Source organism: Blennius ocellaris (assembly GCF_963422515.1).
Source record: "Blennius ocellaris genome assembly, chromosome: 14".
Classification (NCBI taxonomy): domain Eukaryota; kingdom Metazoa; phylum Chordata; class Actinopteri; order Blenniiformes; family Blenniidae; genus Blennius; species Blennius ocellaris.
The window spans coordinates 7,696,205-7,716,109 of record NC_137663.1 but is presented as its reverse complement, the minus strand read 5'-3'; the positions used below and the strand labels follow the sequence as shown (position 1 = coordinate 7,716,109).

The 19,905-nt window shown below is 40.3% G+C and overlaps 1 protein-coding gene across 1 annotated transcript; it reads right to left on the bottom strand.

Moving 5' to 3' along the window:
• Positions 1 to 6,089: 6,089 nt before the first annotated feature.
• Positions 6,090 to 15,373, bottom strand: pitx1 (paired-like homeodomain 1; the record flags this gene model as incomplete). Its single annotated transcript, XM_080509472.1, has 4 exons — positions 6,090 to 6,638; positions 9,533 to 9,735; positions 10,821 to 10,970; positions 15,328 to 15,373. 4 exons carry the CDS (start codon positions 15,371 to 15,373, stop codon positions 6,090 to 6,092), a joined length of 948 nt encoding a protein of 315 aa, XP_080365598.1.
• Between the last annotated feature and the right edge of the window lie 4,532 nt (positions 15,374 to 19,905).

Genomic DNA, 19,905 nt, shown 5'->3' with positions numbered 1-19,905 from the left:
CTGCCGCATCGTATAAACACACCGAGTCCCCACTTTGGATCATAACCCATAGTCTACTTAAAAGCACGGCACCGACTCCACTATAATAAAGCTGACCCTCTCATCCAATAATGGCAGCAAGGGTCCACGGGACAACACGGCAGCACCGGCCGCCGGCGCAAAAAACCAACACGATGTTTATCTCTGAATGCATTGCGACTGGAAAAACAAAACAGCTGTGCACGTAAATTATCTGCTTGAGATCCCCGCTCACTATTCCCCACAAAAGAACACAGGTTTCAAACATTATGAATGCTGAGCGCTCTTGTGGGAGGCCATTAGTTTGGTCTGGAAAAAAAAAAGAAATAAAAACAAAACAAAAAAACCAAAACTGCAAATACCTGAAACATGAGTGAGATGGATCCATTACAATGAACATCTGGCCTCAACATATCAGCAGGCTGTTGACAACAATGAGCTTCCCATCAGTCACTTAAAGCAGATAGATTTTGATGGGCCACACAGTGATGGAGTGCAGAGGTGTCCAAACTAAAACCCGGGGGCCGGCCTCAGCCATTAGTCCGAGCTGAACCGGCCCTGATGTGGCCCACAGGGGATTATAGCTCTTGACAGTATTTTACTTTTCAGTTTTAACACTATCTTTATAAAAGAAGCTTCACAAAAATGTGTTTTTGTGCATTTCTTCCCACGAGAACTCCAGTTTATTACCACATTCCCAAAATGTGCATTTGAGGCTAATTAGCTCCATTTACACATCAACAAAGACTGGAAACCGCATCATTTCATCATTTCATCATTTCATGTGCACATCATGGCGTCGTACATGTTAGTAACCGTGTACTTTGTGAGAGACGTGCTGTTGGATTCAAAAGTAAATCATTACATCCAGTAGGAGGCAGTGCACATTATTGGTTTCATGTAGGAATAATTAAAAAAAAAATCCATGAAACAGGTTCTAAAATACCCCCCCCCCACACACACACACACACATTTACAGTCTTTTCTCGAAGGAATCCTGATTTCTGTTGTCTTTTCTGTCGCTTTCGCTAATCATACATGCGTTATCTGGCTCAACACTGCCCCCACAGGCCAGCAGCTGTATTAGTCAGCTGCTATACATCCGCAAACTCCCTGAAAATGCACCACATTACACATGCAGAAGACGAACAGAAGACGATCCATCTGTGTATTTAGCACAGAGCATATTTGGGCCTCAGCATTTATGACTAAAAAAACTAATAGAAATAAAAATTATTAAAAAAATACAATATGTTAGGCAACCTAGTATAAAGAAAAAAATGTTAGACAACACAGCACTTTTGATAAAATTGTGAAACAAAAGTCTTAACAAGCCAGCAGAGGAAATGACTCCTCTCACAATAATGCGGTATCAGTATCAGTATCAGTATCTCTGAATCGGCTTACATCACCATTTCATACTTTAAGAATAGTGCAATCTAAGAGAATCATCATGATTTTGAAAAGTTTCATTTTGACAGGTGCATATTGAAATAATTTGCAAAACATTAACAATTCAATATTTATAATGTTGTTGCATGTTGAATTGATTTGAGATGTTATTCTTATATGTCACATATGATGAAATCACAGGCGGCGCTCCCTTTGTGCATTACTATAATGTCTAACAAAATAGATAAATTATACTAGTACGACAAATCATAAGGTAACATGAAACATGCATGTATGTAAAGACTTCCATTTTTACTTTTGCGTCTTTAAAATGTCAGTAACCCATCCTAGAATGACCAAGATGAAATCTGTGTCATTTTTGTTCCAGCTTATGAATTTCTCAGGGGATTTATTTAAAAGCCTATACAATCCTGTTGTCATCTCCTATCATATTACAACAACTTAGATTAAAATAAACCCTCTCAATGAGACATCCAATCAGAATGAGCCTACTGTCATGTGTATTTGCTCTATGTACTTGACAAACAAGCGCTACATTTCAATGTTTTTCTATATTTACAATATAAAAGTGTAAATATGGAGCACCAACTCATGTTAAAAATTGCTTTTTCAAAGTAAAATGGCAAAACAATTGTGTTTATATATCATGACGTGAAAAGCAAAGCCAGAGTGGATTCATTTCCATATTTTTTTTAAAAACTTTCTATAAATACTATGTGAACAAATATAAAATTCCAAAGTACATTTTTTTTTTGCCTGATGAGGGGTTAAAGATCATGCACATTTGTTCTCTGTAAGATTTATGTGGATTAAGGATAAACTGCAAGCTTCAATAAAGCACTTGTGTATATTTTCTCTTTTTAACAAGCTGCTGTTGCTTTGACTCTGTGAATAGATTGCTTCAGTGAGAAATACATTATTATTATTATTATTATTATTATTATTATTATTATTATTATTACTACTACATATCCACTTTTGTTTTTAGATTTTCTTGACAGTGTTGCAATAATTGAGATGTGTGTAGTGTTTGTTTGTTTTCTGGAGGGTGTGCACTGGTGGGCCTTATATGAATCGACAAAAGTGCATTTGCATCAAAAACTGGGTCATCCAGTCCCGTTTACTCATTGGGAGGTGAGAAAGATCCTGTTTTTAACATGGTCAGACATGAAGAACTCTCATTGGTGTCTGAGCTATTAAAAGTAAAACTTGGCTCTCCGTGTGATAAAGAGCATTTTCACTGCTATATTACCGAGCACATGGAGGCCATTCAGAGCTCGGCTGGGGTTTGTATGCAAATACATATATTGCAGGTATACACAGTCTGGTATGAGCAATTGCCTGGAGCGTTGAAGTAATCGTAATTCTATTAAAAAGACAGATATGACATTTTGACTTATGTATGCAGTATAATGTGAAAGGATTGTGGATGTTGCTATAATAAATGATCTCGTGTCAGAGTTGGGCTCCTTGCTGATAAATGTCTTGTCCATGGCTTGCCATAAGTGCAGGTTTGACACAATGTGGTAAATTGTTGCACACAGATTGTGATTCCTCTACCTGTGGAAATGTGCACGCGCACTGTCTCAATTAAGGTATTTCTGTGACCCACAATCTACTCAACCCATTCTCTTTCATTCTGTTGTATTTATTCGTCCTATCAATAATACTTAAGGGGCAGAGGGGAATCCCTCACCACAGCAACACGAGTTCAAATATTTACTGACTGTTGAACTTTGCCCCCCCCCCCCCCCCCCCCCCCCCCCCCCCCCCCCCACACACACACACACACACACACACACACCACCATATGCGCTCACGTCGGGTGCATTTTCGTAATTACACTTTTAAATGGGTGTTATCGACAACTCTTACATTGCATATTTTGATTTTGTTATGAAGGCCACTAGCTGTGTGCAATATTTTCAAATCGCAGCGGATTTCTGCAACTCCAGAGCCAGTGCGCATGCCCGCTCCGAGCAAGGGCGCGCTGCCCCGCTGCTGTGCGCGCGGCCGCGCCCAAGGAAAGAATTTGAAGCGGCGCGCTCGTTGTGACTTGTTGTGAATGAAACCTCGACGACCAAATAGCTTCAATAGAGCTGTGACCGAGCAGCAGAGAAACAACGTTCTATTCTATTGTATTCTATTGTATTCTATTGTATTCTATTCTATTCTATTCTATTCTATTCTATTCTATTCTATTCTAAGCAACAGAGCGTGACAATCTGTTCGAACTCTTAGATTTTTCTGAATTATTGCGGTGAGTGCTTCAATGAATATTGATCAAATAGCTACAAATATAAGAATATGAGAATGTGAATGTTAAAGGGAAGTCATTTATTAGTGTGAAACACATGCATGCTCACAGCGTGAGACATTTGCTTAGAACGTTTAATTTCTAATTCTAATTCTAAGAGGAATTCTAGGCACTTCAGTTTAAATAATGACTTGAAATTTAGATGATGAGAATAATACTACAAGATATACACTTCTATAACATTTTGAGTTATATCTTGGAGCATACTGTATTTTTTTATGAATATCAAATAACGTTATGAGTGCTATAAAATATACTTTTGGAATATGTAACATTAAAATTAAAATCTCAGTATCTTGACTAAAGTCCAACACAATGGGACAACAAGCATTTAGTGAGCATGAGAAAATAGCACTAGGGTTTACGTTTAAGTGTGTATTTTTTTTCTCCCTTTAGCTTTCAGATTGTGTAATTAATCTGTTTTACTAGGCCTGTTTTATGTTTGATGGTTTAATAAAGTGTCGCTTCTTAATCCTCGCATTGCGCGCGCACAGACCGCTATCAGATTAAACACACAGTCCTCGGTGCTCCAGTGGGGCAGCACACTAATATCAGTCTAATGGTGAGTAATATAGATATGGGGATTCGTGCAGGTGTCAGAAAACGAGATATGGCGTCGATTGAATTCATTCTGCGCGCACATGTTTTGGAGTTGCGCTGAATCGTGACCTAAAGTGTAAAAAACCTGCCTTTTTTAATCTCGTGAGTGCTATCACTGAAGCAGAAACAAACCCAGGAGATGAATGACTTCAGCTGACACGTGATCCGCGTTTTATCCTCATGTAAATCGTGAGAGAAAATATGCAAGTCGGATATAATTATCAAAAATTGACGCACACCAAACCGCCTGTTTTACGATTCCCTGCAGGCACGTTCACAGAAGCGAATATGTATGCTTTCAATGATACTGCTACTAATAATAGTGATGAATGAAAATGCTATTACCCTGTTATAAATTAGTAAAATGTCGCATTAATTCTTGGAGCGTTTGGACCATTAGAGGGGTGCAGGTACACTTCCGCGCAGGCTTTGGCTCATTTTTAAAATAATCTGTTTGGTGTTACATCATTCTGCGCAGTGAGACTCAAACACCCAAGAAAAGCATTAACAAAAGACGAAAACGCACTTTGCGCTTCAGGGGGAAGTCTATAAGCTTGTGGAAAAGGTGCGCACCTTGCCAAATCGGCCTGAGAGCGCACCTCCTTCCAGACACAAAGTGGAAAATGCAAACGATCAGAGACGTGTTTGTTTTGTTTCCTTCTCTCTCTCTCTTTTTTTAGCTGTTCATTTAAATAAACGAGTCTCCTACAATTCCTAGATATCCTGCAAATCCGAAAGTTTTGAAAAAGTGGAAACACGCTTCAAAATAACCAAAACAAATGAAAAAGTTAAAATAATCCTTAAAATCATTATGTATTTTTTTTTTAGTAGTCCAGTCGTATTTCTCTTCTTGAGGGGGAGCTGGATCTCTGCGGCTTGTCTCCTCACACACAGACTACTCTAAAGTATATACTTGAAATAAACCTCTCTTTTCCTGGAGTTTATTCAAACAAACATGTTACCATAAACACATGAGGACTTTGAATCACCTTTTGTATACAGTTTAGGCTAATGAACGTACTTCTGCAAACTCTTACATTATCGTACAAAACACGTTGCACTCAAGTTTTAAACATGCGGGATTTTTTTTTTTTTCTATTTCAGCAAACAAAGTGAGGAAAAACATTTGAAACTCGAGGCATCATGGAGGCAAAACGGGCCGGTGGCACCCTGCGTAACGCGGTAAATAGAAAGCACACAGAAGCAGTATAAAATATGTACAGTATGGACTAGACGTCTTCCGTTTTTTTTTTTTTTCTCATTGAGTCTCAATACATTATGCTCGACACTTTAATTATTTTTTTTCTTGCTTCTCCTTGTTTTTGGTCGAGTCAATCTTCACATAGCAAGCAAGCGAAAAGAAAAGAAATCGTCTGGTTCTTATGTTTACACCTGTATATATTTACATTCAGATATGTACAATGCAGCAATGTAACACGTCTTCATTATTAAAAAAAAAAAAAAAAAAAAATCCAAAAAACCTGGACCATTTAAATTGCTGTGCAAGTTCATTGGTAAACACATGTAACCCGCATAATCCATTTTTCTTTTTTTTGTGTGTGTTTTTTTTTTTTGAAAAGTGATTGCAACTAATCCAGTTTAGTTGTCTTTGATTTTTTTTTTTTTTTTTTTTACCATCCGCAGGTAGCCCATAAGCCCTGACACCGTGTCCGTTTATCAATTATATATTCAATCTCTATATATTTATTTATCTATATACTTGTAACGTTTGCGTGCGCGGTCAGCTGTTGTACTGACACGCGTTCAGGCTGGACCCGGGGCTCTGCAGGCCGCTGTATCCAAATGTGGGATGCTGTTTGGATTTGAGTCTGAGGGTCGCCAGACTCGAGTTGCAAGTGTCCCGGTAAACGCTGTACGGGGATCCGGGGGGGCCGTACGGACACGCGGTGGACGACATGGCCGAGTTGATGCCGGACGTCCCGATCCCGTTCAGGTTGCTGATGTTGTTGAGGCCCGGGGTGGGCATGCCCGGCACGGCTGAGTGGCCCATCCCGGACGCCATGGTCATGGAGGAGATGGAGTTGGGGGCCGAGAACATGGACTGCGAGGTGAGGGGGCTCATGGAGTTGAAGAAGGTGAAGTTCTTGGTGGTGAGCGGCGCCGGGGTGAGCCCCTTGTTGGTCCAGTTGTTGTAGGTGTACGCCGGGTACATGTCGTCGTACGGCTGCATGAGGCCGCTGAACTGCGGCAGGTAGCTGTTTTTGCACAGGTCCATCTGCTGGTTGCGCTCCCGCTTCCTCCACTTGGCGCGGCGGTTTTTAAACCACACCTGGAGGAGAGACACGCACGTTAAACCACAGCTTGACATAAAGTGTTTCAGCGGTCCAAACACCGCCACAGAACAGTTTAGATTCGCAGCTTCAGCTTCTAATTACCAAATGTTACAAATACACCGTGCGTAAATCGTGTTAGACGTTGATGCCAGGTTAAAAATAAAAAACACAAATTATTTTTTAAATTCGATTCTGATTAGTTTGAGGGCTAATTTCCTTTCAATTCATTTTTTATTTAATAATTGAACATTCCTAAATGTACTAAAAAAAAAACCTTCTATATCGCTACGTGAGTTTTACTTCCACAGAACAATGTTTTTAATGGAATTTTAACATGCGTAACATGCGTATTATATTGGACAAGATACGATCGGTTAAAGCCTTTTTAAAATATTGATTTTGGAGTAGCCAGGTCATTATTGTGGATCTGTTTGGGAACATACTTTTCCTAGGCAAAAACAATAATCTGGATTTGGTGTTGAGGTAACAAAATCCACAAAAATCAGTTTTCTGTATCAAGAGAAGCTGCAGAAATTCATAAAATAAAACATATTAATTAATATAACTACGGAAGCTGAAAAAGTAGCAGATGCTGTATATTATGTATGTTTTATTTAAAAAAAAACATTGATTAGAATTATGGCTGAAGTGAAATAGGACTAAAACACAAACTTAATTAAAAGATCTTCATTATATATATTTTATTAAAAATGTTAATTATTTAGATTTAGGTAAATCTCGTATTTAACTCCATAAATAAAACAAAACTATAATGTTTAATATAAATGTCCTCCGCCTGGTATTAACGTTGATTTTTATTGTTGCACTCAGTGACAAGATGAGGGTGATTTCTGCCTCGTCAGTGTTGTAAACGTGACGCCGGTCTGCATGAGGCTCAAAACCCTTCCCGTTTACACCGGGAAACAAACATCACGGGAGGGATGACTGCAAACGAATCTGGTAATCCTCACGCCTAATCGAAACCTGACAAAATATCCGTTCGTCTTCACTCTGCGCGTCATTTTTAATTCATAGTAGAAACAGTTTACAAGTGGTAACTGCGCGCGGGCGGGAGGAGGCTATTTATAGGCGCACAGGGAGCAGAGTGCTGCAGACAAATTGCCCACAAAGACGTGAAAGATTTGACGGAGGAAACACGGAGTGTCTCTCTGAGGTTCCTGTAATGCGCAATGAGTGTATACTTTGGCTTTTAATGTCACGTTAACAAGACAAAAAACCCCATTAAAACTAATTAAACCATAGACCGTGTCAAAATAGCAAAGCGCGCGAATGTCATTTAATTAAACACGATTCCTGACATGTTTAATTAAACACTTGAGGGTTTGAAATGTCACAGTTCGGTATTTACGCCGCTCCGAGTCCAGCAACTCTCTTTACAAGGTTTCTCTTTTCATCCCGTCTCTTTAAAAGGCTGCACTGTCTGTAGTGCACTTTAGTCCCAGAGATGAAAACCCTGCACTCTAAACTTGTTTTTAACTTCTCCCTCTGCCCTTTAAAAGGCTGTATGCATTTTTTATGCAATTTGAGACGGTGGATTTTCTTTTTTCTTTTTTTTTTTTTTTGCGAGGACAGGCTGTCAGGCGCCAGCTGTAAATGAAAACCAACTGCAATTGTTTTTTGCCCAGCGCACATTTCTTGCGACCCGTTTTCTGAGAGAAAGGAGCAGGAGGCGTCAATACCTGTTTCATTAACGCGGAGGGGAAATTCAAAACGTCGGGAAATATTCAAACTACAACATAAAGTATCAATTTTCCTTCCTGGACAAGCTTTTAGGTCTTAAAGCAGATATTGTTGAAATATCTCCTTTAAGACACAAAACACACACACACACACACACACACACCGCTGAATGAATTCTGAAGTATCCTTAAATAGCTGCAGGTAAATTTGGCGACGTGAGGAGAAACCTCCACGGTGTGAAACAAGGATGCAGAGTGGAAGTGATGCCATCATGAGAAGAAAAAAAAATCCCTGCAATGTCCACACACTCTTTATAAAACATGTCCAATTACCAGGAAGTTTGGAATATTAATTTCAATGTGAAAGTATTGCTATATTATTGCTCAAATGCCTCAATATGTATTAACACAGCTTGTGTTTTTTTTTTTAACGTAATTAAAATTCTTAACTGAGGTGGGAATTATATCTGATTTAATTTCTGACCTATGATGCAGTTCCGGGTTAGATTTCAGTATGTCAGATGAACACCTCTGTAGTTGTTCTATTTTCCAATAGGGAAATAGTATTTATCAAATTGGCAACACACTTTTCAAAACTAGGTACAAATGTAAAACGGTATATTAGGCGTAGGCTACACATCGGTGCCATGTAAAGCGGCCAGTTATCACATGTGGTGATCTCACTATATTCAAAAAGAAGCCTAACTTTAAAAAAAAAAAAAATTATATATATATATATATATATATATATATATATATATATATATATATATATATATATATATATATATATATATATATAGTCTAGAATCTAATTTATTATTCAATTTTATTTGCATACTAGTTTTAAATTTAAAATGTCAATTTTTGTTTTTCTTTGAAATATACATCAACTGCAGTTTTAGTTTAACTTATTAATATTTGCTTATCTTCTGATATTTACCTTAAGATGCCATTTATTTATTTTACGTGTCCTTGCATTATTATTATTATTATTATTATTATTATTATTATTATTATTATTATTATTATTATTATTATTATTATTATTATTATTATTATTATCTCCTCTGCATTATTTGATTGGTCGTCCACAAGCGGAAACGACCCAGAAAATGCCGTTGGTCACAGATTACGCACATATTACGCGCATTTTACGCACGGTCTGTATGCATAGTTTCTCGCCTTACCCGGACTCTGGCCTCGGTCAGATTGGTCCACACTGCGATCTCCTCCCTGGTGCTCATGTCCGGATAGCGGTTCCTCTGGAAAGTGGCTTCCAGCTCCTGCAGCTGCTGGCTGGTGAAGTGAGTCCGCTGCCGTCGCTGCTTCTTCTTCTTGGGGTCGTCGGCGTTTCCGTCATCGCTCCTGTGCTCAGCGGTCCTCTCTTTCTCTGTGGATCACAACTCGTGGTGAAATGACTGTATACAGAAACGTCTACTTTGAATGCTATATGCAAATAAGCAAGTGTTTTGTGTTGAATACCGAAAAATGCAAATCTTTTTCTCACTAGAAAAGAAATTACCCAAAGTCAAAACAAATGCAAAGCAAATTAATGTTTTACTACCCCCTCCCAAAAAAAAAAATCCTTGACCAAAGAGAAGTGACAAATTTAAGCCAAATATTTACAAACATGTCTGCACGTATTACAACGGTTCTTTCAAACAGTGAAATCCCCCTGGGTTTTCAAAGCTAGATCAATATTACTTTCTTTACTACGAGATCAGCATACTGTTATCTCCCAGCGCCTATCGTGTATTCAAGCACTGACAAGATTCTCCCATTAAACTGAAGAGGCCACACGTGCAAAGGTCAGTCACTAAAAGTAACAATATATTAACGGTTAACCCTAAAATAAATGTAATAAAATATCAAAACACTGCGCATGTGAACTAATGCGCCGTAAATGTTGTCGTGTTGAATAAACAAATCCATTACTTTTATCTGCACTTGTTATTTTTCCACATGTGGACAAGTCCATTAAAAAGTGGCGAGGTGAAAGGACAAAAAGCCTCTCCGCGAAATGTTAACACAGACCTTCTGGCTTTTAGTTTAGATAGTTGGACGCAGCCGATATTTATAGTTTGCTTAATGCATTCACTGACTGCAGGCCAGGCTGCTCTGCACATTTTTTCCTGACAGCTCACAGGATCCTGCCAAATGTTTGGTTCAAACCAGCGTAATAAACACAAAAAGTTGTGCAACTGCGCCAAAAAACTCAGGATTTCTTCACATGAACACAGAGAAGACTCAAATAAAAGTTTCTCTTAATGTGTTCTGTTGTGTTTTATCCAGGCGCATGACGGAAGTAAATCGGGCAAACGACGGGGCAAGCAAATCAAATGTTACGTCTCCTTTTTGTATCGTTAAACTGTCGGGGATGCCTGTCTGACAGTCCGCGTGTGTAAACGCAGTAAAAAATAAACGTTTATTGCACTTAGGAGGAATCGAGGTGCGAGAAGCAATCTGACCGTGTACCTGCCAGCTCTGTGTCTGAAGACTCGCTGCTTGAGTTCTCTAAAGTTTCTCGGCTGCTGTTTGAAGTTCTCTGTAAATGAAACGCGGGGGCCGCGTCGCGGGCCGGCGGTGCCCTCACTGCCTCTGCGATTCTGTCCAAATTCATCCCACCTTGAAGAGAAGGATGCGTAAAAAGAGGAAAGTGGGTGAATCCCGGGGCGCACAAAGCTTTCCTCGGCAACTACGCTACAAAACGTCCAACCGCTGTCAGACACCCACGGCGACATGAGAGGATGAAGCGCACATGGAGAACTTCCTCGAGAGTTTTTGTTCTTCCACGGTAAAGTCACTTGAGGCGGGTTAAACACCCCCACCAAAAACAAAAAAGATCTCCCAGCCCAGTTCCCCTCCTCTGCTGCAGTGACAGCACAGCGCGCTCCGCTTCTATCCGCTGCTGGGAAAAGCTTGTGACCGCTGTGAACTGGAGGAGCTCCGACTCCCCAATCCACAACGGAGCCCCTCCCATCTGCTGTCTTAAACCTCCCACCAGCGAGCCAGTCCCACCTACCAAAAGCGCTCCACTACAAGAAAACACCCACTCGGAGTGACGTCAAGCTGAAAAGACAGTCAATCACACATTCAGCCTATGTTCCCTGCACACCAAGAAGCGTCTTACACAAGCGGAGAATAAAATATGAAAAGGAACCAATTTGATCAAATTTAGTCTCCGTAACATTTGAATCTCTGGCAGTGACAGCTTCTTCGTTTTTTCGTTGACTTATTTTTAACAATGTATTTGGATGAGAAACTGCTCACGATATTTTTTTTTGCAGCGTTTTGACCCTCCCGGAGCGCGCAATGAGAGAAACTCGCAATGTAGCGAGCAATTTGCTCTTCTGGAATGAAATGAGCCTTTTATCCGTGAAGGCATGTTTGAAATGTGTCAAGCGCGAGGCAGCTATGTGTACACACTCACGCGCGCGCACACTATATATGTACCGAGCTGGATAAACATTTGCCACATAACAGCGGCCTGTCCAGTTACCGTCTCCCTCTTCATGGTTTTATCGAGCTTATTGTGCGTTTGAAAGAGGAGTAGTGTCAATTAAAGAGAATCACCCTGTCATGCGGCCTATTGAATCCCTTTCACTTCGTGACACACGAACAAAAGAATAGTACATAGGATGCATTTTATGAAGCAAGGCCAACATCACGCAATGAACTGCTGACATGCTGCTGATTTGAATCCGACATGTAATCCAAATTGAACAACCATTGGATTTTGACTAAACGATTAAAATTGTGATTCGAATTTCATCACAGCCAAGCGATCGGCCATCACCTTGACACACACACACAGTCGCCTTCAGTCCGTTTGGTCCTGCGGAGTCTGCAAATGGCAGCCAGCTGTGGCCTGCGTGTTGTCGACGCACGAGCGTCACAGAGTAGGCGGACTTGAACGCGCCGTGTCCGTTAATGCAGCGCGGGGTCCCTGAATTGGTCTTCTGGGATGCAAATTGTTCAGCATGAGTGCGATAAAGGATCGGCTCATGAGAGCAAAACAGTGATGGGATTTCAATGTCACCTCGCACGCACACACAGAGCGCTCGAGCAAAAATCGTTTGAACGTGTGCCTGAGTGAATGGCTGAGTTTCATCCAGATGTGGATTCGCTGAATTCGGTGTGTGCTATGCTGGACTGACATGCCTCGAAGGCTGCAGCTGCAGAAGTTCTGCGTCTGTTGACCTTCAGTGTAGCTGTGCATGCCCGAGGGTTTGAGTATATGGTGCATTTAGTCAAGAGGGGATTAAGATGTATTTTTGTTATATTTTGGACCAAAATAAGCCGCCGTCTCTTTGAGCCTCTTTTTACGCACTACTGTTCAAAGTGGCTCCTCTCAAACACTTAAAATGTTTGACGCTTCATAATGAACTTGGTGCGCTGGTCTCCGTTCAGTTCGACTGGTCAGTAGCTGTTGTTAATGAAATATAGCTAGTGGTTACAATAAATATAAATTTTCCTTTTTGAACTACGACATTGGAAAACAAAATGCCCCCAGGATCTAATTTGCTGGTCAGAAGGCAAGAACAAAAAAAAAAAAAGAAAACGTCCGTTGTGTCTATGCGCAATTACGCAAAGAGTAATTTACCAGCTGAACAAAATCGAGCTTCCCAATTTCATTTTCTCAGGTGATTATTGGATCTTAGTCTTCAGTATCTGCTGCAATATGAGATCCGCTGACCTGCTGACTTGTGGTGGGTCGGTCTCTGATCTACCTGTGTCAGATGAACGCATCGGCTCAGGCCTCGCTGTCTGAGACCTGGACTGTCACCGGCGCCAGTCTCGAGCATTTTCGGCCATTGTATTGCAGTGACTTCTGACATGAGATCCCCGTCCGACCGGAAAACCCCCCCGAAGGCCTTTTCAAAAAGACAATTGTGCAAGCTCCTTAGAATCACTTGGCTTTCCCCCCCCCCCCCCCCCCCCCCCCCCACCTATATGTTCAGCCCATCGGAGCAAAAGGCGGATCACTTTTAGACAGCATGTATTTAAATAAATACACATGGACACACATGGACCGATCAACACGGTGATTTTAAATATGTATAGCAGTGTTGTATCAAGATATGTGATGTTATTATTATTAGATTGTCAAGCTCCATCCCTCACGGAGGCCTGCTGCTGTCATTGTTTACCCGCAGTGGTTTTCTGTGTGCAGTAAACCACCGTCCTCTCCCCACTTTTTTTGCGGACTAAACAGTCACAAAAACGGATGACTCACAGATAAATGATGAGCGATGTTGATCAGCAGGTGGTAATTACTATGCATAGTCCGAAGGTTAAATACACTTTAGGGTCATTGGGTCTCAGCGCTGAAGTGGAACTGAGTTTAGCGTCGCTTTAAATTCCTTTAAAATATATTACAAATATATTAGGTTGTGTTTTATCAAACAAACTGGTTCTTGAAAGTCAATTATAGAACAATAACTACTCACAATAATAATAAACTAACTATAAAAGCCATTTTAGAAATATTTTGTGGCACGTGGAGGTTGTAGCGGTGAAGTCCTGGTGATTTCAGCCGTCTGTTGCCCCGGTACTATACAGCCTGATAGATGGGGGTAATCTAAATACCCAGTCTCCTCAGCCTCCATCCTTTGCCCGCATGATGCTCCTCCTCTGCTCTGGAGGACACTTGCGTGTGATGGATGAGTTAAAAAGCCTTTCCATCCGGCAGGACAGGTTAAAGGCCAGTGGCAATGCAAACACTCATATTTTTCCTCCAAGAAGTGAAAATAAACTCGGCGAGCACCATTAATCAGGCACCAAACACACACGAGAATACAGTCTGGCTGTATTGTTTTCTCCACAAGCACAGCCAGAGCGAACCACGGGGCGAAAAACAAAGCATCTAGAAAATTAAAGCTGGCCAGCAGATTCAAAGGCAGGAGGGCAGAGGAGACGTAACAGGACCCGGTGAGTAACTGGAGAAGGACAGAGCTGATTATTGCCTTGGTGATGGTTTCCCTGCCTGATCCAAGGCCTGTTTGACCTGGAGTCTGACAACCAACAAACAACCGTCCAGAGGGAATGCAGGTGTAAATAAAACATCCTCAGTGGACCAGTTCAAACAATCTGAATGGATTTGAAGCCTTTACAAGAAAGTAAGTGTTGATAATTGAACTGAAATCGGGATGATCCATAAGTGTGAAGACAGAAAGTAAAACAAAATGAGTTTTCCAAAACAAGCAGAAGTCATTTTTATAAATGATGAATAAAGAAGCTCCTCCTTGGGCTAATAAACTATAGGAACAAAGACTGCTGGGCAATTCAAACCGTATGCCACACTGTTTGGAGTCTGACCTTTTAGGCTGAAGCTGGTTTGTTATTATAAATGGTTGTTTCCTGAGTGAAAATTAGGTTAAAATGGATTGCACACAATCAGTCTCAGCCTGACACGCATGTCTGGCATTTAACGTGCCAGAAGCCTCGGATATTTTCAAAAGTTGTCACGTCTCCAATTTAAGGCATTGGCCTTTTTGTTTTGGTCGGATGATTGCATCCAGAAAACGTTGATTTGATCTATTTGTGTAAAAAAAATCTGTCGTTTAAAAAACCCCATAAGATAACATATTCTTTCTATAGCATGCGTCTTGCGTGATTCTTTTATTGTCGTCAGAGGGAAACACAAACATTAAAAACCTGAGAAGGAAGCCATTGACACTGGAAATCAAACAACCAAACTCAAACAAATACACAAATGAATACATTGCCGAATATGTATTTTATTCGAAATTGTACTGCTTTATAAGGTGGCACATTATTTGTGCCACAACCTCAAATTTGCTCCGCATTACGCATAAAACATTGTTTTCATGCGCACGCAGAAAAATGCGAAATATTCAAACAACAGGATCGGACTTTACTCCAAACCAAAACTGTGGCATAATTATACGCCCCACTTGATTTATGTGGTAGTTTTGTCACGAACGGATCAGAAAATTCACATTTCATACAGAGGTCTTACCCGAGTCTCCACAAGAAATCACATTTTTCGTCAGATTCAGTTCCATTCCAGCAGCCTGAAAACCAAGAAGATTCACATCAGAAGAACATTTTCTCAGAAAGTCAATATTTCTAAAAACCGAGCAGAGCTAATTTCTTTTAAATAACACGTTTAGTACTACAATTCTAGTTTAAGTCATATGCTGAACACACAGGAAAAATGTACATTACAATGATACAAGAAAAAAAAAACACTCAAAGGAATGTTCAAGGATAACGAAGCAAATTGAAAGCAAAGAAATAAAAAACAAGTTTCATTGTACAAAACCCCTTCATCCAAGATGTTGTCTTAATTGCGTCACACATATATTTCATATATTTGGTTTATGATCTGAATAACTTCTGCTCCTGTTTTCATGTTGAGGCCCCAGTGCCTCCCTTAACCCATTTATCCGTTTACCTTTGCCGTGACACACACACACACACACACACACACACACACACACACACACACACACACACACACACACACACACACACACACACACACACACACACACACACACACACACACACACACACACACACACACACACACACACACACCTCTTATCTGCAGGAATCCTTTGCTGTGCTGTTTTTACGTCCTCGGTAAATCTTCACTCAGCACCTTTTGGTCACGGTGTGCTTCAGTCTGCACAGAATCCACCACTTATATTAATTTAAGGGTCGGTCCCAGTTCAAAGGACACACTCACTCTAATACGGCATGCTTCATCTGTGTTACATTAATGCTCAGACACTCTGAATAACAGTGATAACGGAGATTAATGAAGGCACGGTTAAATCCGGAGCGCGCAGCTGTGCGTAAAGCTTCTTCAACACAATCTTCGGCCTCTGTACGGCCACTAAAGCCTCTCTGACCATCATCTCACGTGCGTCTACGAATCATTAACGAAGCTACCTTGCAAATATTTAATACCTATTTCACTTGGAACATATGGGGCATGCATAGTTCACATCCACAGATCCCGACACTTAAAACAGCCAAAAAGGAAGACGCGAGATGACCTTCTGCGGATGAAACCCCGCCGAACCCACGGAGAAGGTGCGTATTCTACTCACCAGACGTGTCCCAGCCGACGACAGAAAAAAAAAAGAATGTAGCCTCACAGTTTCCCCATGCAGGTGTTCAGTAAATCCACACTAGCGTCGGCTGCGCGTAAAACGCTGCGTCCGCGGTAATCTGCGCTTTGGTTGTGTCCGATGTGCAGCCTTCGCTTTTCTTCTGCCTCGCTCCGCTGCACGCCTCGGGATGACGTCACGCCACCGCAACCCCCCCCCAGCAGCCGCCAACACCTCCCATCTTCAGTCTGTCAGTCTCCTCATCCTCGTCACCCAGAAACTTCATCACCCACATGAGTCTCTGTTACTGTCTCTTCTCTTATACCCCGCACATTTCTTATCATCGTTTTCAGATAAATTCACCATCCATGGCCGACTTATTTCTGCTTTTCCCTTTGGATCTGTTAATGTTTACATACACTGTTTCTATATTCTTAATTTCACGACACAGATAAATTAAGAATCAGTTGTACTAACTTACTGGATACTTACGTACTTAATAATAGTAATAATAATAATAATAATAATAATAATAATAATAATAATAATAATAATAATAATAATAATAATAATAATAATAATAATAATAATAATAATGGAAATGTTGTTGGCCTGTAATATATTTAAAAAATGGAATTGTTTAATGCGCATGAATACGCAGAAAATTACGTTTACGTTGCTTCAATCCAGGTTTGTCATAACAAGTCATGGGATCCACATCGTTTGATTTGGTACAAGTTTTACAAAGAATTGCCCTTCTTGACGCAACTTCACTAATATTTGCTATTATTAATGATACAGAATATAACAATTTTAAACATAAATACACATGCGTGAAATTATTTCTATATTATTGCATGCGATGTCATCTGGCTGTTGTAAGTCTCCATCAATCCCGCAAAGTTTCATCTGGCTAATGAAACATTTTTTTGAATCCTTAAAACGAGTGTGAACGAGTAGCGTCTCCTTTTTTTTTTTTTTTTTTTTAAATAGTACTTTGGTTAATATTTCCTGAGAAACCCAGACGCACAGAGGAGAACAAAGAGAAAGGACGCAGAGGAAAAACTATGACAACTAAGCAATCCTCAGGCTAAAGCAAATACTCTGCTGGTTTGGATCAGGTAAGCTGTGGCGCTGTTGGACTAATGGAGAGAAGAAAAAAAAAAAAGGCCTAAAAAGGCAAAGTAGCGCCTGGCCGCACAAAACTCAGATTAAAGGATTTAGACTGGAAGATGAGGGCCGATTGCATCTCTGATTAAAACTTAATTAAAGCATTAAAGTCTCAATAAAATCAAAACAAGGCATTAAAAAAATAATTCAATTTAGATTTAAGATATCTTGCGAGTTGTTGGCGTTCTTATCATTGTTGTTGCACAAAACTCGCTTCAGACCTGATTTCAATACAAAGCGGAGACACCAAACCACCGCTGCCACACACACACACACACACACACACACACACACACACACACACACACACACACACACACACACACACACACACACACACACACACACACACACACACACACACACACACACACACACACACACACACACACACACACACACAAAAGAATAATTTCCAGCTCCACATATTCGATTTACAAGCTCCTTCTTTTGGCCTGAGACATGGGAGAAAGTGTGAAATTTGTCCCACCCTTTACACTTTCCTTTTTAACTGGGCCAAGAGCTGCGCACAAAGCAAAGCCGGGCTCTGCGAGCTGAGAGAGGGATCCTGCGGGGATTAGAGGGGAGCTGCGGGCCTCCCTCCAGGACACGGAGCGACAGACCTCCTTCTTCTCAGACTTCCATCACCTCTCCTCACGTCAGCTATTTCTTCTCTTCTCTTCTTTCTTTCTTTCTTTCTTTCTTTCTTTCTTTCTTTCTTTCCTGGTTGGGAGAGCACACCAGGTGAGCTTCGAGTTAAACTGAACTTTTCAATATTTGAACAAAGAAGACTGAGTGATGTGCAGGAAAAAAAAAACAACCCCAATAGATAATTTGGACTTTTACTTCTTCAAGGTGCTTAAACGTAACCCAAACGGAAACATAAAGAGCAGATTTGGTCTAAAACGTGTGTTTAATTTAAGTTTTGTTAGGATAATATCCTCCAAATTAATTTGCATGAAAGTGCATTAATGTCATTGGAATGTCATTAAATGCACTTTCATGCAAATTAATTTACTATTAGGATGGATGGATGAGTTCTTTATGTTAAACATGAGGATTCATGCAAAAATGTTAAAACTGCACCTTTTTTCTTATCAATCAACCAGTATCATTGTATATATATATATATATATATATATATATATATATATATATATATATATATATATATATATATATATATATATATATATATATATAAAAAATATATATATATAAGTATATATACACACACACATATGTGTGTGTGTGTGTGTGTGTGTGTGTGTGTGTGTGTGTGTGTGTGTGTGTGTGTGTGTGTGTGTGTGTGTGTGTGATAGTAATATATTCTTGTTAGATGATTAAATATCAAATTTGCATGTTTTTCTGTTTTGTTGGAGTTACAATATGAGTTCTGGCTCCCGTTGGGGTTCTACAGTGACCCCGGCTAGTCTGTGTGCAACTGTGTACACAAAATAATAATATTCCCTATCAGCCTGTGCAATTGTCAACTTGTGAGGCCTGCATTGTTAAATAATGAGTCTTTCACACTCACACACACACACACACACACATGCACACACACACACACACACACACACACACACACACACACACACACACACACACACACACACACACACACACACACACACACACACACACACACACACGGACACACACTGTAATTAGGCAGTAGGCAGGCAGCAGAATGCTGTGATTACTCAACGAGTGACTCGAGGAGTTAAGTAGCACCCTGAAGGTGAGGCCGAGACCTCTTCTCTCCTGTGCAAATAGGTGGAGGGATTATTTATCCCTTTCAGTGTGTGTGTGTGTGCGTGTGTGTGTGTGTGTGTGTGTGTGTGTGTGTGTGTGTGTGTGTGTATCTGTGGCCAGGGCCTGTCTGATGGTCACCTCCGCAGTGTAAATAGTTATTCCTAAATAACAGAATGGCAGATACAAGCTTGGAAGATGGTAAACAAGCCCACACCCCATCAGGCGAGGGTTTGATTCTGTCAGAGCTCAATGTGTAAGTCAGACTTGGGCAACTGGTGGCTTGTGGCCCACATATGTCTTCATCATATGTGGGCAAACGACCGAGAGAATTAATGTCAATTATATTCTTTAAATACATGCATTGTAAATTGAAAAACATCAACACGTTTTTTCTTAATACAAATATAGACAGTGTTGGTAGTTGTTTGTATTAAGTAGCTGTAATTCTAATTTATCCTTGTGCTGGAGAAGCTCGGTCACAAGTTGGCCTCCCAGTGAAGATGACATAATTGCGGCTCTTTGCTGTGACCGAAGTGTGTATTTAAAGT